Raw genomic sequence first — 21,284 nt, 5'->3', positions numbered from 1 at the left:
TGTCATGCGTTGTAATTTTGATTCTGAGTTTGCAAAGAGCAATCTGAGTGGTAAAGCTGGTGTAGAGCGATGCTATGGGTTTGTGTTATAGTGTACACATGAAAATATTGCAGTCACAGCTGTGTCAGATAACTTGATGATGCTAAGCAGAGTCGCTTGTGTACTTGCCCTGTGAGCTTTGAGTCAACATGGATGTTGATTCAGTAGGGAATGCAGCCAGATAAGGCATCCTGCAAAACATGTGGAGGAAGATCTTTAGTTGATGGGATAGGATCCATATCTGGAAGCATGCTTAGCACTATCGGTTTGCAAGTTCTATAAATCTAGAGTTGAGTTGGAAAGCTGTGACAAAGAAAAGGTGCTCTGGAAATGCTGCTCAAATGGGGATGAAGGTAGTGAACTAGAGTCCCAAGAGAGTTGGAGGATTTTCAGGGTCAGATATGGACGGGGTACCTTTCATTCAATCTTCTTTTGTAATGATTTTGTAATGACAGGGAACCTTTCGTTCAATCTCTGTGATGGTCATGTTTATTAAGGCCGTGCCACCTCTTAGGCCTTGTGAATAATTCTTTATTGCACATAATGTCTTGTGCTGTTGGTTTTTCTTTTCCAAATTAGAGTGCAAAGCGTTGCAAGTATTCTTTCTATATGAAGTCTTACTTGAAGAAACCAGACGAGTATCTAGCTTTTTATACTGGACTGGAGGAGAAAAGATTCCGTTGCTCTCTCTACATACTGATTGTTCCCTGTTACTTCTTTCTGATCCTGCACTCCAGATATAGCTGTGGAAAACTGAGTGTCCAAAATTATTCCTACTTCCCTTTTTATTCAAATGACTACAGGCTGTTTAGAGCAAAAAATAAGGACAAATTCAATGTCTCTGAAACCTGATTTGTTTTTATTTAAAACTCAGCCTCACCTTGTTGCAAAGGCATTATGCGCATCATCTGTTGCATCTACAGTCCAATAAACTCTTGCAACGAATTGACAAAACTGATGTAAAAAGATTAAATTTTAACAACTTTATGTATGTTATAGATAGCTAGAATAGAGCAAAAGATTCATATAATGAGCTTCAACTAATTTGAAATTAAGAAATAGTTGATTGATTAATTGAGCAAGAAAATCATTAAAATTTTAAATTTTATGGTCGTTTGATAAATCACGTCTGCTCTATGTAAGCTAGCCTAAGACTGTAATGTAACAATAATATAGTATGTGTATTTGAAAGCACCTCTTTTAAGAAATAATGGATGCTGGTACCACATGGATAGAAAAAGAGGGAGAACATGTACATGTAAAATAGCAGTGTCTAATTGAATATAGACTTAAAACTGCAAATATGCGCAGAGTATAAGGACTAAACAGTCACTTACTGCAATGTTGTTTAGTTCAAATAGGAGAAAGAGTCATGCTTATAAACCACAATATCCGGTACTCCTTGCCTTGCCTTGCCTTCTTCACTGACTTCAGGTTCGTTACCTTCGCTTTTTCTCCTGATATCTGAATCTTTTTCTCTTATCTTTCTTGTTTCTAATTCTGGGTTTTAGTTTGGACCATCTTATGTTTCTACATTTCATTGCTGTGGATTTGGGAAATCTGTTTTGCATTCAAGATATTCGATGAAATGCTTCTGAGAAGTTCTGACTCTTGGTTTCCTCTTTTTAATCGCTTTCAGAATATACGTAATATCATTGTTTTGCGATGGAGAATATTTGTCCTCCGATTCCAAGCGATTCATACAAGGTGGGGTTCATAGGAGCTGGAAAAATGGCTGAAAGCATAGCTAGAGGCGTGGTTAAATCTGGGATATTGCCTGCTTCTCGTATTCGAACTGCCCACACAGGATCAGCTCGTCGTACTGCTTTTGAGTCTTTTGGAGTTACTGTTTTTGACAATAATACTCAGGTAATTTCTTTGCTGATAAAAAAAAAATGCTAAAGTAACAGGACAATCTTGTCGGTCATTTGTTTTTTCCTTCCCGAATTGATTTGATCATATGTTCAGACAACAAAATTGGTAATATAAATGCTTCAAATTATTGATGTTTTCACGCTCTCCTTACAGGCTATTAATAGCAACAATCAAAGTTATTGATTTTGAAAAGTTAGAATATAGGTAAAAGATACAATTATTGCGGCGACTGACTTACTTATTGCTTGTATTGATGCAAGACAAGTGACCTTGAATACGTCAGCGAGAAGACCCTTTTTCAGATAAAATAATAACTATAATCAGTGGTGGAGCTAGGATTTTAACTTAGGGGTGTCAAAAGATAAAGAAGTAAAGAAACGAAAAAATAAATGAAACACAGTTTTACTAATGAAAACACAACGTGATTACATTGTCACAATCGTACTCAACAAGGTTTCATTTCTTGAAATGATTTTACAATAGTATCATTAAAAATATACTAAATACATCTTCTTTAACATAAAGCACCACACAACCAATCAAAAATTCATCATTCATCTGACTCCGCACTTAATCTATTTAGTTAGACGGTGCTTTGTCTTGCAGGTGGTTAAGCTGATATTTTTATTAAGCTAAAAAGAGTCTTGGACAAAAAAGAGTTGCTGCTTTTGTGGTCTCATATCTTTGTGTCAATAACTTGTTTGTCATCAAGTTTTGACAGATAAATTACCTATATTTGTGTTACTTTTCTGTGACTAATTGTGTGTTTTTGTCATTCTATTGGTTTCGTTTATACTAATATGTTCAAGTTTAACATTCTTCCAAAGATAGTTTTCCTCCTGCAATGTATAATCTCATATTTCATCGTCATTGGTGGAATAATCATTGGCAAAGGCAACTGGTGAGCAACAAACACTCTTCAAAAGAAACAAATGAAGTAGAAAAATTAAGTTATGTTGCAAACAGGAATAGAATGTACGACCTTCGGGGATTTTTGCTACCCCTTAACGACTGAGCTGAAGCCCCAACTTGTGTCAAGGGGTGTCAAAATGTATATTATATCAGTATAAAAAAGAAATTTGACCTATCTACCCAGTGTAATTTTCCGGCAGAGGGGTGTCGCTTGACACCGCTTAGAAAAACCTAGCTCCGCCCCTGACTATAATGCGAAGCAAAGTTCTTGGATTCAGATTGACCTCAAAAATCTTGTTCAAGCAAAGAGACTCATCATTTAAGACCTGAGTTCACAAATACTTAGCAATTGCTATGTCAGTATCACCTCAAGGTCATCTCATCTTAGGAATAGCAAAAATTTACACAAAATTTACACTATCTTCTTTCTCTATTCGCTTACATGATCGTTTTGTTTTTGTTTTTTGTTTTTCTGAAGATCTTATTTTAGAACATTTGCAGCCTGCATTTTCGGTTTTCTCTAAAAAAAAAAATATCTTTTGTTGTTTCTAGAAATAGGACAATCTGAGATCTAGTAACTGATTCTAGTTTTCTCACTATATCTGTCTTATAACTTTTTAATGGTTCTTTGAAGATTCTTATTTTGCATGTTTCTTGTTTTTGTCCGAGCAGGTGGTTGAAGACAGTGATGTGATTATATTCTCTGTGAAGCCTCAAGTAGGTATGGTGCATCTCTTTTCCTTTCTCTCTCTTTGTCTTCTTTAAAAAAAAAACCTTATGTTTTAGTTTCAACAATTGGGGAGAATTTGAGGTCCATTTTTTCGCCATAATTTTGTTTCTGTTTCGATAGTCGCAAAGTTTCCATTTTGAGGAAACAGGGAAAATAAGTGAAAGATAATATTTCCTCAATGAAATGTTAGAACTAAGCAACCTTAAGATAAAGTTGTAAAACAACCTATTGTAAAGAGGGATCATTTGGTTGGATGCATAAGGAAAAAAATGTCGTAGCAATAACATTCCGCATAACTAATACTCTGTCACGTCCCAAACTACCCCCTTAGACGTGACTGACACCCAGCTAACACCACCCGCCAGGCGAATCATACTTTCTTACCTTAGTCATTAATTTACAGTATTTGATTAATCACAAGAGTATCCAAATAATCTGACAACTAAATTACAAACAATTAATATATTGAAATATTATACTGAAATTCTAGCTCAAATCCCACACTAGACCATGGAGCATCTAAGAAAATTACAAAAGACATCATATGAACTAATGATAAAGACTCTTTTGGCAACCTCCACGAACAATGCAACGGCTCACCTCAATAACTAAATCAACTCTAGCGAACTCGTCAGCTACTAGCTTCGTCTTCGGCTATAGTATCTGCATAGACATGCAAGTAAGGAGTGAGTTATATGTAAATATAACCCAGTAAGATCCTCGACCCGCTACTCTGAATACCTCTGGAACAAGTGTTAGAAAATACAAACACAACGAGCACAGAAATAATATGCACAGAAATTCTTTCACCATATAATTACTTTATAAGGTCCAAACAATTATTCAACAAATACTATATATATCTCAACACAATCTACACTAAGGACTTGTCATTAACGGCATTGCAGGAAATTAACCAAAACGAGTCCACGGCAGCAAGCATACACAATGCCCCAAATCTGCTACGACGGCATACACAATGCCCCAAATATATCACGGCGGCATACACAATGCTCCAAATCTATCACGACGGCATACACAATGCCCCAAATCTATCACGGCGGCGGCATACACAATGCCCCAAATCTATCACGACGGCATACACAATGCCCCAAATCTATCACAGCGACATACTCTATGCCCCAAATATATCACGGCGGCATATACAATGCCCCAAATCTATCACGGACAGTGAAGAAATAATTTCTAATGCCCCAACGCCATAGCACGAGGCTACGCCACATCACACTACATCACAAATCACTTATTAAATAATTTTAGCTTTTTACAATATTTGCGACTGGTCAATGACCACCGATTCTGCCAAGCGCACGCTCGTCTCAACACATGGACCAGGCAGACAAAACATATTTCAAAACGGGGTTTTGGAAAAGCAAGCATCAAAGCTTAAAGTCTCACTTACGTCGCTAACGGGAAGTTACCCAACATTGCAACGTCTAGAACACCAACCAAATGGCCTTCAATGGCCTCAATCTATCAAAAAATTGAATAACGCGTCCTAATTAGTCTAGATGAATAATTTTCATAATCTTAGAACGAGTCAAAATTAAAGTTAACCCTGAGTAAACTAATCAAAATATATAGACCAATTAAGGTCAAACATGAAATTTATTTTCAGCAAAGTAAATTGCCGAAACAGTACATGTTGGCTTATGCCTTATATTCTCAAAGTAAAGCTTATAACTCTCATAATTACTAAATGATTATTCTCTTCCTAATTATTATCATCATCATTAATTTTCAATCATAGAATTCCATTCTTAAATATAGTAGTAAGGATTTCAAGTAGTAGCTTCATATTATTGTGCAGATAGATACATAAAGGCGGTGACTAAGTCTTCGTCCAAATTTAAATCCCATATCTCATCCTTACAAATTATTAATTATATAATCATTATCACCCATTATTATGTCCACTATTTATGGCATAACAACTTCATTCATATCTCCTATACTACCATAATTACTAATTGACTACATAAATTGAAAATATACTCTCAAATTTGTAATACCTTGGCAAACCAACATCCTTAGTTCTTGTAGCTTTTCCCCAATACTAAAGCGCCTTAGCTTTTCTCAAAGGTGCCGTCAAATCCCCAAGGCTTTGTTTCTGTCTTGGTGAAGAAAACTTAATTAATTAGTTTATTTATTATTCTAGTGCCCTAATACTCTCCTAACGTGAGTAGCAATTGGGATGGTTGGGCCTAATTTATTACTTTTATTAGCTAAAGCCCATGATTGTCCAACTATGAGATGTAATGAGAATTGGCCCACTAGCAAATTAACTACTATGCTATCTTATAATTATAATTAACGTCTTTCACTAGCTTAGTATTTGACTTAATAGCTATAAATAAAAATTAATTCTTCAATCTCACAATTAATAATTATTTTTAAAAAAATTCGGATTATTACATACTCCCTCTGTTTCAATTTAGATGACACATTTTCCTTATTAGCCCGTTCAAAAAAGAATGACACATTTCTATATTTAGAAACAATTTCACTTTAAACTTTTTAGTCTACCCACTTTACTCTTAATGAGAAGCTCTTTATAGTCACACAAATATTATGGCCCCACTAAGATTTTGCTCCTTAAGCTTTTAGCAGCACATGTTTCAAAAGTCTTTTTTTTTCCCTTAAACTTTGTGCCAAGTCAAACTACATCATTTAAATTGAAACGGAGGGAGTACAACTTTTCGCTTTTAGCATACAACTCTGTGTTACTAATGTAATTTCTGCATAACTAATACAACGTTATGATTCATGGTATGCAACTATGCATCAGTAATGCAACATTTGATTCTACATAGAGGATAAGATAGGAAAAGATCACTTGAGATGATTTGACTACTTAAACTCAAAATGCACCAATCCTTAGATGCAACTACAATATCTCGGAGTCGTTGCGGATTTAGGTAAAATTAAACACAATGGAAGCAATGGATTCATATAGGCAATATCAACTAGTTGGTGTTAAAGTTTAGTTGTTGTCACAGTTACATTAGGTTATTCCTAAGGAATAAGTGTGAGATTTAGAGAATCTCTAGTTTTAGAGAGTCCTTGGTTTTTCAGATAAGCACTATTCGTTCTCTTTTGCACTTCTAAAAAACCAAAAAAGAATAGTAGTTACAAAAAAAGACAGGAATAGAAGTATATAGAGGATTCATATCCCAACCTTACTATTTCGATATTGAGGAACTCAGGAACAGTTAAATTGAGTGATTGACATATTTTAAAGAAGCTGCAGTTTGCAGATTGATTGCATTTTCACTTTTATTGGATATATTGAAAATTGGTGGTAATTTTGCTGTTCTACTCACTTTTTGAATGCAGTTAAAAATGTGGTGTCACAGTTGAGGCCAATTCTTTCAGAGAAGCAGCTTCTGGTGTCGGTTGCTGCAGGTGTTAAGTTAAAGGATTTGCAGGTTTGTCTGCAAATGGTGTTAGAGCTTCACATAAAATTCCTTAACAAGCTAAATCGTTGAAACAAGCTTTTTATTTTAGATGCTATAGTTTCGGGAGCTGGCTTTGACGTTATAAGGACTTTGTGACTTGATTACCAAATTTGTTCTACAATTTATTGGTAGTTTAATCTAGCACCATGGAAGTGGCAAGTACTGTTTTCTTAAATTAAGAGAATCACGAAACTTTGCTGAGAATCACACAAATTCACCATCAAATAAAAAGTAGGAAAGTTTAAATAATGAAAAACTCTAAACTAAACTTAATAGGACTATTAATCCGTCACAACCAAGAAACTATTGAAAATAATATAAATAATAGTTCTTAAAATACTGATGAGTAAATATCTAATATGGGTATGTGAAGAAAATGCTTGGGTCTAACTCAATCACAAAAGCTAGCTCATTAGATGAGGATTGTCCAAAAACCATATAAGGAAACAGCCCACTTCCTCAACCGCTGTGGGAAAATCAAACAGCCCCCACCTTGGCCTGGTTAACTAGACCGTGAATAACATAACATGAGGATCCAACATTGTGTAAACCAAGAATAGGAATGACCTGACTCGGATACCATGTGAAGAATATGAACGTTGGGCCTAACTCAACCCTAAAAGATAGTGCATGATGTGAGGATTGCCGAAAACCATATAAGGAGACCACATTCCATTTTCTTAAACAATATGGTACAATATAACAGGGTACATGTGGTTTTTGCTAATTTTTAGCATATGTTGAAGCATCCAAGTGCCCATACCCATGTACATACATTTGACATGGCTAGATAAAGGCATATAAGGGTCATGTAACACAGGAAAATAACTATAGAACAAGACTTCTGGATTAACTAGAGAATAATTAAAATTAGTGTGAAAATTTAATTCTGTTCCCTCAGTCCTGTATCATGAGCATTTAGGATCTTTTCTGTGTGATTTCCTATACGTTATTGTGTGCATGATATATGTATAGGGGTGTTCCTTCTGTTTAGTCACTTATTTCCTCTTTCTTTACAAGTAGGGGTGGCAAAATGGTTAAAAGAAAACAGTTAACTACCCATATTATCCACTAAAAAATGGGTTGGATAATGAACTTTTTAAAAACGGGTCAAATATGGATAAGAACCATATTATCCATTTAGAAAATGGATAACCAATGGGTAACCAATAGATAACCAATGGGTCTAACTTTTACATTTGTAAAGCCTCAACTTGGGGGTTCCTCAAGTTAGAGAGACTAAGAATTCTCCCAAAAGTGATATATGCAAGAAGTCATGGATTATATGGTTACCCATATTATCTACCGGTTAATCCGTTTTTTTTCCGTATTAAATATGGATCGGGCCGGATAAATTATCCTTTTTTTCATTACCCGTTTTCGACCCGAACCATATCCGCCCCGTCCCGCCCGTTTGCCACTCCTATTTACAAGTTACATGTCGCTGAAGTAATTTTCTGCTTACATACAACACCAGTAATGAGCAACTTGACACTAGACGCCCGGTGTCAAGCTTCTGTTGTTTTGCAATATACATGATTAACAATGACCTAAAGTGTACATAGTTGAAAGATGGATCATTTCTCTTTTCTTTAAGCTTATGATTTTCTTCTATTGGGCTTATTGCTTTCTTCAAATCAATGACATATTCTTCTTGTGGTTCCAAAGGTAACAGACCTTCTGATGGTGGGAAATTTAAAATTGGCCCAGTAGAAAACTTTTATTTGCTTAATCATATTTTCTAGAAATGAAGGTGAAACCAACGACTCAATTTACTGACAATTAGCTCACATGCCTAAGCTAGCCATGCCTTTTAGTGTCTACTGCTACCTGTATATTTGCTCTGAGTAAAGAGTAGAATGACAACTAGATGCACGATAGCATGCATATCTTCTCAGTTAATGATTCACTTTGTTGATTCAATTTTCTAATTTTTTGCCCATTTCGCTGAAGCATCTCCTATTTTAATCCTTTTCTCAAGGAATGGGCAGGTCAAGGACGATTTATTAGGGTGATGCCAAACACTCCCTCTGCTGTTGGTGAAGCCGCCACTGGTAAATGAGAAATAGATACTGATTTTTGAATCATGTTACAGTTATACTTGATTGTTCCTTCAAATAAAATATTCCCGAGTCAAGTCCTCTCCCTATACTTCAATCTCTAGTTGTATCTAAGCATTAACTTTGGACATGGATCTACCAAATGTTTGTTGTCTATGCTACATTGATTTGGCTATGGATAAGAATCCTATAGGGGTGAATTAGTTTCCGGTAAAGGTGCATGCAGTTTTGAAGAATCCACACTAAGTGCACACCCCATATCATACATATTCCGTTCTACACCAAAGGATTTATGTAACATGGTTTGTTGTTGAGAATTTTGTTTGGAGCCTTTGATAATTAAATAAAAAATTGAGATGTTAGGAAATTGAATTCAGAAGTAATACTTTCTTACAATATCCATAATCAGACTTTTGTCAAATTCTGTCCCATATGTATTGAAGTAATTCTATCTTCTGAAGCACACATGAACTTTACATGTTTGTGACATGAATATATTCTCTTGGTTGATCTTTTACCTTGAAATATTTTCTCTAGTGTAGGTTACTGAGACACTAGTAATTTTAATTTTTTGGTTGATTCTAATATAACTACGTGTGAGTTGTTCTCAGTTATTGCTATTTATCTATCCTTCTAATTTAAGTGTCTTTATATAGTCTTTACTTTGGGGGAAAAGGCAACAACAGAAGATGGAGAACTTATTTCCCAGTTATTTGGAGCAATTGGTAAGGTGTGGAGAGCTGATGAGAAGCTGTTTGATGCAGTTACAGGCTTAAGGCATGTTCTTTTTTTAATGTTTCTAAAACCAGATTTATATCACTTAATTTGATGCCAATGTCTGCTCCTGTGACTAGCTGTTTGTTGAGCCCGCTTGGGGATCTTAGTTCTTCCGAACTGCTTTAGCCTATACAAGCAGAGTTCATGCGAAGTTGGGAATCCAGTACCATTGTTAACAGAGTCTATTCTTTCTCCTTGAAATGTCAGTGGTAGTGGACCAGCCTATATTTTTCTAGCAATAGAGGCATTGGCTGATGGAGGGGTGGCTGCTGGTTTACCTAGGGAGCTTGCACTTGGACTAGCCTCTCAAACTGTAAGTTAACAGTTACTCACCAATTTGTTCATACGCTGTCGTTCAATATGTTAGTATGGTTGTGTTCTTCGGAATAGCGAGAAGCAGCGAAATTGTGCTTTTTCTCTCCCTGATTCAGCCTGAGTTCCATTTAGATGTCAAGGTTCATTTGTTCTATAGGGGTGAGGTGGTTGTTCGCGAAGACAGTGGTTTGCTTACAGTCATATGCATTTTTTAGGCTAAAGTATATTATATTATCTAACTTACCTTGCAACTTTTATATATGTACAAGTACAATCTTTTTCTTAAGAGATGTACTAATTTGTTTTCATCTTTCTACTTGCATCAATTAGTCCTTTCAATGCCTCAAAAACTGTTAACAGTTGTTTATTTTGTAGCTTATTTAACTGACATAGTAGTAGTAGTAGTAAAACTACAGTTAAGCAGTGTTCTAACCCACAATAAGTAGAATAAGTTGGGGATCATCTTTTGAGTGTTCTCTCCTTTGTTATTATGACAAGGGAAAGGCATCTTTTCAACTTCTCTACATTGAACTTTTCTTGTTCTCTGAAAGATTTACTAGAAACTAAAATTTAAATGAGTTGCACATTAGTGATACTGTGTTTAGAGGATTCCTTTTCTTCTTCAAGAGAGAGAGTTACACGCATGCCCTCGAACATGCTGCTGGTTGAGTGACCCACTGATTCTCTGTTGCAGGTACTAGGAGCAGCATCAATGGTCAAGGGTATGGCCAAGCATCCTGGTCAACTTAAGGATGATGTTGCATCACCTGGGGGGACAACCATAGCTGGAATTCACGAGTTGGAGAAGGCTGGATTTCGTGGTATCTTGATGAATGCAGTTGTAGCTGCAGCTAAGCGCAGTCGAGAGCTCTCTCAAAATTAATTTAATTATCACTTAGGTGGTGGACCAGCCGGAAGCTGTGTGTATCAGAGTTGTGAAGTGCTACTAAAGTTGCAGAGCTTGTTGATATATGAGAAAAATGAGGCTGTGCAATTCATTTTTTACCAAAATAAAGCACCGTATCCTTTTACCTTTTGGACCAAACAGCCCATACTTATTAAAGAGAGCGTGGCACAATCACTACAAATAAACATTATTTACACGACAGTTACTAGCAGATTATAAATATTGTGCTAGCATCATGATCATTGAAAATAAAAAAGTAAAAAAGTTAAGAAAGAAGCTTATTATATGTAAACATCAGTTATTAGTCAGTAATAATTTACGGGCAGAAAAAAACTCGAGAAAAGCATCGTATTCATATCTTCTAGAGTGGTGCAAACTGAATAGAGGCATTCTTGGGTTACTACTAGGTCATGCAGTAACAACATTCTTAATTCTGCTTTATTAGTACTAGGTCATGCAGTAACAACATTCTTGCTTCGTTGAGCATAACAAAGTTTTTATAGCAAAGAGACTTGCCAGAAGCTTATGTCCAATCAAACTTGAGAGGCAAACGGTGATAATTATATAGCAACATGCAAATTAAAGACGACAAGTCAATGCCCAAAAAAAAAAATTACAAATAAAATTGATGTATATGATTATACAATAGCTCTCATTAAGCATTCATGAAAACCAATGGATTGCTTCCAAAATTGATCTAAAAACTGTTACTTCAATTTATTTGGACTTGAAATTAGCGTGTCACATTGACTTGGTTGACATAATTTTTTACCTTCCTATACACTATTTGAAACCTTATTACCCTCCCTACTCAAGTTTCAATTTAATTACATGGTCATATACAATTTACCAATTATATACAAATAAGTTTTAAATGAGTATTCCTTTATATTAGGAATTGAGTAAGGAATATCAATTATTTCCTTATCCCTTTATAGTTGCCCACTCTCTCTCTTCGCCTCTCTCTCCGTCTCTCTCTGTCTCTGTCTTCATCTCTCTACTGTCCTTCTGTGTTTTTTTTTTCCAATTTTTCTTCATTTGATGTTTTCTGTTTTTTATGCTTTCTTGTTTGTATAGTAGTNAGAATGAATGTATAAATGATGAAAAGGGATTTAGGAATTTAATATTAAAAAAAGAATTGCTTACTTGCTTCACTTTATTGAATTTACAATCATGTTTATATAAATCCTCAACTTGTTACATTATTGATTTATCATTAGTGGACCACTAGTAAGTGTCGAAGTCGACCTCTCGTCTCTACTTCTTCGAGATTAGGCGGGATACTTACTGAGTACACGTTGTTTTCGTACTCATGCTACACTTGATGTGCATTTTTGTTGCACAGGCATATGCATCTTTAGCGGCCTAGTGGGCGTAGCAGCATGATTGATACGGAGACTTAAGTGAGCTGCACCTCTTGAGACGACCCCCAGCTAGCAGTCTCCTTCAGATTTCCATATTTACTTTCTGTCCTATTTGTATTCCGGGCAATTGTTGTATTATATTATTTCCTAGAGATAGCTCATGCACTTGTGACACCGGGTTCTGGGATGTCTATGGGATTGTTCAGTATTTTGAAATTGTTAAAGATATTAATATTCATTCAGTGGAACTTATTATTTGTTGTTTAAATGTATAAAAGAAATGATTACGGGAATGTCTAAAACGAGAAATCTCTAGCTAAATAGTGTTGGCTTGCCTGACAGTGGTATCCGGCGCCATCACGACCTTAGTGGATTTTGGGTCGTGACAAGTTCTTTTTTAAAAAGTATTTTTGGGGAGAAACTACTTGTTTTTGCTTCTCAAATACTGCTTCTGCTTCTACTCAAAAATACTTTTTTCCTTTAAAAAGCTTTTCAAACACTCTAATTTTAGGAAAAAAGCACTTTTGCCTTAAAAAAGCTTGGCCAAACAGGCTAATAGCCATTGACCTAGCTTTTTCTTAGCTTTGTGTCATTATATCTACTAGCTTTAAGATACGTGCGTTGCACGTGAAAATTGCGTCTCTCAATAAAAGAATTGTCTACCGTACGTATAAACTATGTATAATAGAAAATCGTCCAAATAAATGTAACATGTATTTAAATGAAAAATAAGTTTAATTATATTTTAGCGCAATAAAATTTAAAATTATTGGATATTTAAAAGAATATCCGAAAAAAGAACCTTGGATATAATTAGTGTCATTTTTTTGTCTTGCGCTTACATACGATTAGTACATTGATACAACATGATTTTCTAACATTTATCATTGTACTACTTTGATTAATCTATTATAAATAAGACTTTTATTTGAAAATCATGTTTTTTAAAACGTTACTTGGCACACGTTCGTTTGTCAATTTTGTTTCAGTTGTCATTGCGAGTATACCTGAAATCAATTGTACACAAGTATTTTAGTACCAACAAAGCAGTAAGATCGTAAAAATCGATCAAAATATTTAAAATTTTATTCAAAAGAAAATTCAATAAAAATATTTGAATGCGTAATAAAAATTGAACAGAGTAGGTAAATTTATCTTATAATGCATTGGCGCCACAATATGCAGTACTTAGTTTACATGGGTTAAACAACACCATATCATACTGCAAGTCTGTCCATTATTTCCGTATAGTTTATTTTCGTTTTTTTAATAATACAAAATAAAGGTTTATTTACAAATGATTAAACTTTGTCAACTTTTTAATTAACCAAAAGTTTTACGCCTATTAGGTTATACAGCAAAAGTGACGACTATGACCCGATGACCTCTTCATCACGGGAACTTCAAACAATTAATAATAATACACAAATAGTATAAATATTAAAGAAAGATAAAGCAATTAAATTATCCTAAAGTAAATTAAAGTAAATAGTTATTTTAGAAAAATTCAATCTCTAAAGATCAAAGATTGAAAAAAAAAAACTCGTAGCTGAACTTCAACAAAGACAAATAACTTTCTAAACGTAATAAAATTGTTCTCGTGTTAAAGTAATTTCACTGTTTAGCAAAATTTAAAATTGTAAGTGAGACGGAAAAATTATACACCATACCTTAAAATTAATATTCCTTAAAATTTTATGATGAAAAAATCTAAAATAGTACCATAGTATTCTATAATAACTTTTTTTTATGAGATAAGGAGAATTGTTTACTTGAACCAACGGAAGCATAAAAAATTTTGGGATGCCATTTGTTAATGTTTATTCTTTATAAGTGACACAATTCTTAGATCATGTAATATTTATAATAAAATCAATCAAAAGAGTTAATAAAATAAAATCTTAGAAAATATGAGCAACTTGAGCTGGCACAACAATTAGCAGTTTTAATTAGGGGTGTCAATGGATATTCGAAAACCGACTAAACCGACCGAGCCGTACCGCACCGAACCGACTTTTAGATTTCTTTTTAAGAAACCGTAGATTCTTATATAAATCTATAACCGCGCCGCTAATAAGGGTAGGTTTTTTATTTTATAAAAATAAACCAAAAAATACCGAACCGTACCGAATAAATTTTACATGTGGAAATATATTTATCTAGTAAGTTTAAAAATAATAATGCATTAAATTTTTCTTTGGGCCTTTGAATTATGAAAACTATTACAAGCCAACAAGTAATTAAACTCAAAATATTAATTCCTAAAACATATTATACTACTTCTACTTAAACTAAGTTATTTCAAGTATCTTTATTAGCAAGACACAAAGTATTCTAGCGATAGCAAACTACAATGTATTGAATATGTTTCCTTTCATATAATTTAGATTTATCTTTTTGAATATTTAATATTCTATTGATTTTATTTGAGTCCCATCTTGGTTAATATCTTTCTACTCGTGTGATTTATATTTTCTTTGCCTTTGCTTGATTTCTTTTACGTTGTTGTAGAATAGTTGATGGATCTATACTCTAGCCATCTTTCATTTTTTTTAACTCATCATCCTTTAAATAGTAAAAGTGTGAGTTTTGCTAAGTCATATAAAAGAACATATGTTATTGCATTCTACTTCTACTGGTGAATTTTATATGATATTTAAAAAATATCGAAAAGTAACCGAAACGTACCGATACCGAAGAGAAACCTACATGATCGGGACGGTTTCGAAAAGTCTAATTTTGGTTATACATAATAGGATAACCGAAAAATTGGTATGGTACAAATTTTATGAAATAACCGGCCGAACCGAACCATTGACACCCCTAGTTTTAATTATAAAACATAAGTTTAAATAATCTTGAATTAATAAGTTCTTGAATTGATATCATGAGTTAGAATATCTAACTATTTTTTTGTTACGGAATGCAATGATCTAAAGTCTAAACAACTTGTACAAAATCTATAAATATGCCATTAAACTGATAATCATATATAAAAAATTATAAACAAAAAACACAAAACTAACAACTTTTTAATTTGTATTGTCATTCAAGAATACATGAACCATAACTACTACTTAACTTTCAAAATACATTAAAAATTAAAAAGATTACCTCAAATACAAATCATTTTTGCCTCTAGAGACGTTGTTACTGTCGTATATTCAAACTGATATTCAAATTTTGCTTATTCCAATGATCAATTGTAGGAAACATACAATAATTAAAAGAAAACAAAAATTGTTACCGAAATAAAGCTACATACAATAATTAAAACAAAAATTAAGTTGTTATAAAAGATCCGTAGCATAAGAAAATTTTGACAAAAGATCCCAAATCTAAAGTAAATCCTAAACCTAAACAAAGAAAAGACATAACTAAATAAATATTTACTGGTAAATTAATTCTAAACTAAAAGTGAAACTTAAACCTAAATAATAATAAAAATCCGTATGTAACAAAAACGGAAGTAAACAGCAATTTTTAGTTTTATTCCATAGGAAAAATTTAGAGTTTATAATTACAATTTTATCCAAAATAAAATACACTTACAAAGGATAAAAAAAGCGAACGATATTTCGCTAAGGGCCTTCGTGCTTTTAATATAGTATAGATTAGCTTTCTGATTCTTTTTCTTTCTTATTCATTCGGTTTATGATGAGTTTGTGTTATTTTTCGTGGATAGTTTGGTAAAATGTTAATTGAGAATGATCTGTTTGCCTTTTTCTCTCAATTAATTGGTTTTTTATCTTCCCAGTTATTGCTTCTTTAATATGCAATTAAACAAAGTAATGAAAAGTTGTAACTGCTGTCAATTTTTTTCGCAGATGCCCACAAAGAGATATAATTGTTGTCAATAACTTATTACTATTAATTGGTTAAATTTTCTGACCTCTCATTTTAAAGTGCAGCTTCAATAGCCTGCGCACCTATTTTAACAAACTATAGACTGCTTCTGTTGTTTCTGTAATTCTTGAAAGCTTGAATTATATTGGGTTCTTCTTAGATATATACATATATAAATAATACATATACATATTTATATCTGAACATATTAATTTATAAACTACTAAAAAATTAAAGATGAGGCTTATGCCCCGCCCCAACTTTTGATATTTTTTTTCTGTTCTTACAGATATTAGCTTAAGGATAGAAAAAATAAAGACCGAAATAATTAACAAACAAAAATCCCTAAGAAATCCCTAAATATAAGTTAGATCTGGAGAGAAGAGGGGAGAGAGGAGAGCAAAAAGGAAAAAAGGGTGTAACTAAATCCCTTGATTGAAGGCGCTAATAATGAATTGGGAGCCTTTTAAGGTGGATTGTATATATTTTGTAGCTAAAACGTGTTTAGGTTGGATAAATACAAAAACTTGGACATTTTTCGTAATAAGGTTTCAAATAGTGTATAAGAACGACAAAATCTCATCTATTATCGGCTCTTTCCATCGATTGAACTAATAACAGTTGCAACATGATAGTACTTTAATAATTTCTTGAATAATCCCCACAGAAAACACAAAAAAGAAGAAAAACGAAAGAAATAATCGAGTATGTGTATATAATGTGTGTGCGCGCGCGCACGTGTGTGTTCAAGGGGAAGGGGGGCTAGATTCAGAAAATAATCAAAAAGACATCTGTACAACAGGTATTAGCATACCAGGGTGCAAGACAGAAGAGAATATTAGAGTTGACATCATTTCACGAGCAAACAATATCATTCAGATTGAAAAAAAGGTTCATCATGTGTTGAACATGTAACACCCCAGACTTTAGACAGAGTCCCACAAACACAAGAGAGATGCTGGATATATAGATTAACAAGTCTTAGACCCTAGTGACGCGTTTTAAACCCGTGAGGGCCTAGGCCCAAAGCGGACAATATCATTAGTGGGCTAGACTGTTACAGAATCCCATGCGGTGGGGCAAACCTCAGCGAGAACGCTGAGTCCATCCCATAACACAAGAGAGATGCTGGGTATATAAGTTAACAAGCCTTAGACTTAGTGACGCGTTTTAAACCCGTGAGGGCCTAGGCCCAGAGCGGACAATATCATTAGCGGGCTAGACCGTTACAGAACAAGTAGCAAGTCAAGTTTAAACGAGAATGATACTTGTTACTGCCCACTGGAATCTGGATACACCATGAATAAGCAGAGAGCATGATATAAGCAGAACATCAGCATTTGAATCTCAATATTTAGACAAAATACAACAGCCTCCTCTGCTAATTCAAATATATCTTATCCTATCAAAATTCTAGATGACAATGCACTAACAGCAAAACATTCTTCTGCAGCTATCCGCTATGCATATCCAGCAACAAAAAGTCCATTTCAAGCAATTAACCAGAAGCTTACAACAGCAGATGAGCTGCCTTCAGAAATGATAAGGTACTTACATAAATCACAACTAACTGCATTCTCAAGAATGGGACAACCAAAAATGAAGGATGAAAAGGCCAAAATGGTGATTAGTCTCCATAATCTGTCACAAGAAGTATCTATAATTAGTGCGTAGACCACATTTGTATTGGCTCAACAGCGGAAGACAGAGAATATCCCATCTCTTACCATCAAACATGTATGAAGACTCAAAGCAGCTAATAAAGTTACAAAACTTCCTAGAACTTCACCATGATAACTCAGTGAGTTGCAATCCGTCTATAAACAGCTCGGAATGTTTGTCCGTCGTTTCGTGCTACCTTTTGTCCTTCTTCTGTTGCAGTACTGAGGAGTTTTACAACCTGATCAGCTTCAAGTTCTTCAGTTGTAAGTGGCTCAAACATTGGATGCTCTTCCAAACACGATTTCATCCACTCACCAAGCTCCTCAACATCTGTTATTGTGTATATAATTCCACCAACTGCAAGCACATATGCATACTCGTCTAGCAAGAACGGACTAATAACACGTCGACGATGATTCTTCTCTTTGAAATGGGGATCCGGAAACAAGAAAAACATCTTTTTAAGTTGTCCTTTCCCGAAGTAATTTGGAATGTACTTCATTGAATTAGTCCGTACAACTGAAACATTCTGGTATTGACCAGGATTAGTTGTCCTCAACCCCAAAATACGCTCCTTCACATACTCTGTTACCTTGTCCCGCAGCTCCATCCCAACCATAAGAGTATCAGGGAAAAGGGGTGCGAGGGCAATTAAAAGACCTCCAAATCCACAACCAACATCAGCAAACTGGATCTTTTTAGAACCATCTACTTTAACCATTTCGGGGTAATGTAGGGAATAATCAACCTCAGCAGGGGAAATAGGAATTGGAAAATGTGAGTCGCTTAACGGATTACTATGAGCACGGGCTCGATAAAAACGTTTACGAGGAAGACCAGTTTTCTTGTTGTGTGTAGGATTTTCACCCATGCTCTCTTTCTTATTTCTTTTTAGTTTTTCCTCCTCTTCCAACTGCATAACACAGCAATTAAAAAAACAAGAACTTGAGCACTAAAATTACAGGAATCTTAATTAAAAAGATTCATTTTTGATATATCTGAAATGCAATTACTCCAAAACAGCACATAATAATGCAATTTCAAGAATAATAGTTGCCTCTAAATATTAACTTACAGTAATTATCATTAACTTGCTGGGGTTTGACTATTCTTATTGTGCTAAACCTTAACAACATAGAAACTGCAGAGCTCAGTATATATACACCAAACTATATCCACCTTTTTTAATTAACTATTTGGTAAATGGGGTTCACAGAATGAACTACAAATTTGAACTTTGCTGGATTAGAAGCTTATATTTTTTGAATCCTCGCAAATTCAAGAATTTAAATTTACAGACAGAAACAAAAAAAATCAAAGCAGGAGTAAAAAGAGAGAGAGAGAGTGTGATCAAGTATGTGCCTTTACAGAATTTCAAAAGTTCTACTTTTAGCATACCTGTTTCTGAAGTTCGATGATCCAAGGCTTGAGATTTTGTAGAAAAGTAAGAGTTCAGCTTCTCAGAGTGATAGCACAAATCATAGAGGGCAGGGGACTAGTGTGCCCTAGTATTCTCGAGTGGTTGGGCTTTACGTTTCCAACTTATTTTGGGCCTAGTCAGTCACTTACTCATGATTGATCGGCTCAGACCACTAAATTCTTTTTGGAATTTTTACCTCCTGTATCATAGGTTAACGCCTTATTTATTTTAAATAAATATTATTTAAAAAAATTATATTCTATAGATACCTTTTAATGTTTATTGCAAAATATCTAATTTTGGTTACCTCCTACCCCTAAGCTACTAAATATGCTATTCAGTTAAACTATTTTCTTTCTCTCTCTACTTTGATACATGTCATTCTCTTCCCCATTCCCTAAACACACGATGCTCAATCTCAAAATTTCTCTCACCCATATCACCTACCATTAGTCAAAAACTCCACGCTCTCTCCTCCCTGTGCACTTTCAGACGACCCTTCAGATCTTCAACATAAGGGAAGGGAGGTCCAAAACACAGAAACATAGAGAAAAAGAGAGAGGACGAAGATCTGCTTCCCTGTGGGAATTCCAGTTTTACGAAATTTTGCAGCAGTTTCGTCTACTTTTAGAAAATCTTAGCCTCGATTTGCTTTCAATCAGTGCCCTCTTCTTTTCTGATATCAAAAACTTCGAAGATATCAAAATTTTCGACAAGGAATTCGTGAACACTAGCTTCAAAAACCCGTTTGAAGTTCTATTTGCTGCTAATTACCTTAACATTAAGGGCTTATTTGAGTTTTTATGTCAGACAATTGCTGATAGAATTAAGAACAAGTCGATGAAGGCTGTTAGGAAGATATTTAATGTAACTAATGATTACACAAAAGAGGAAGAGGCAAAGGTTTATGAGAAAAATAAGTGGGCCTTTGAAGGAGAACGTGACGAATCTGTTGATTAGTTTGTGTTTGTGATCTTTAGGGTTTGTAATTAGTTTCTGGAAACATATCTGGTGGTTATGGTATAGAAAATCTTGGCCTCGATTTGCTTCAATCAGTGCCCTCTTCTCTTCTGCTTCCCTGTGAATTACAGCCATATTGTCCTTCATCTTCATATGGCTTGAAATCTTGTTCTTCATCTTCATAATACTTGGAGACAATGAATTTTGAGCTAGAGGAAGACAATATGAGGGACGAAATCTGCTGGGTTTATGGTTTTTGCGATGAAAAGAGTTGCTGGTTCTTGGTTTTTACGCTGTATTTTCATGTATTTCATTGTATTCATTGTCTTTTTTTTCATTGTAATTCAATGTATCTCACTGTATTTCATGTATTTCATTGTATTTTTTTTTGTTTTATTGTATTTTAATGTATGCCATTGTATTCTATGTATTTCATTATATTCACTGTCCCGCTATATGCATGAATGTATTCATAGTTTTTTTTTTTTAATTTATATATTGAGATGTAATATATAATTTCTCTGAAGATTGCTATATTTTTGGGGTATTTTTCGGTTGAGAATCTTTTTATAACTGAAAATACAAAATTTGTGTGTTATAATTGAGTTTGTTGAGTTATATTAGGAGTCTATTATGTTAACTGATTCACTTTCCATTTAAAAACAGTGTAATCCCCTGTTTCACGCCGTGAATACAGTCGAATACAATAATCTGTCCAGCTATAATCCCACATTTCACGCCATGAATACAGTCGAATACACTCGAATACAACAACTGATTAGCTGGACTTCCCTGATTCACGCCTATTTTTGCTACTGTATTCATGAATACAGTAGCTTAAATACATCTAATACATCTTATAACAACAGAAAACACATCTATAATCCGTAATATAGCAAATGGTATCTATAGATAGCTAATTACCACTAAAAGATAGT

General features: G+C 34.1%; 2 protein-coding genes across 3 annotated transcripts; one reads left to right on the top strand and one right to left on the bottom strand.

The window, feature by feature from the left end:
* LOC109209706 (pyrroline-5-carboxylate reductase) lies at positions 1,222-11,305 on the top strand. Its single transcript, XM_019373027.1, has 8 exons — positions 1,222-1,473; positions 1,679-1,908; positions 3,499-3,547; positions 6,914-7,005; positions 9,017-9,089; positions 9,752-9,872; positions 10,080-10,185; positions 10,882-11,305. The coding sequence occupies exons 2-8, from the start codon at positions 1,705-1,707 to the stop codon at positions 11,068-11,070; spliced, it is 834 nt and encodes a 277-aa protein (XP_019228572.1). The 5' UTR covers positions 1,222-1,473; positions 1,679-1,704; the 3' UTR covers positions 11,071-11,305.
* On the bottom strand, positions 17,600-19,482 carry LOC109209683 (tRNA (guanine-N(7)-)-methyltransferase). 2 transcript variants are annotated; one of them, XR_002065409.1, is made up of 3 exons: positions 19,365-19,482; positions 18,032-18,879; positions 17,600-17,945 (listed from the first exon to the last, which is right to left on the bottom strand). XR_002065409.1 is itself a non-coding variant. In XM_019373004.1 (2 exons), the coding sequence occupies exon 2, from the start codon at positions 18,835-18,837 to the stop codon at positions 18,103-18,105; it is 735 nt and encodes a 244-aa protein (XP_019228549.1). In that variant the 5' UTR covers positions 18,838-18,879; positions 19,365-19,482; the 3' UTR covers positions 17,600-18,102. The 2 variants fall into 2 exon arrangements, 1 of the variants encoding a protein (XP_019228549.1); XM_019373004.1 differs by having other exon boundaries at positions 17,600-18,879.

Source organism: Nicotiana attenuata, chromosome 2 (genome assembly GCF_001879085.1).
Source record: "Nicotiana attenuata strain UT chromosome 2, NIATTr2, whole genome shotgun sequence".
Classification (NCBI taxonomy): domain Eukaryota; kingdom Viridiplantae; phylum Streptophyta; class Magnoliopsida; order Solanales; family Solanaceae; genus Nicotiana; species Nicotiana attenuata.
Note: the sequence above shows the minus strand (reverse complement) of the source record. Positions and strands in the feature narration are given on the sequence as shown.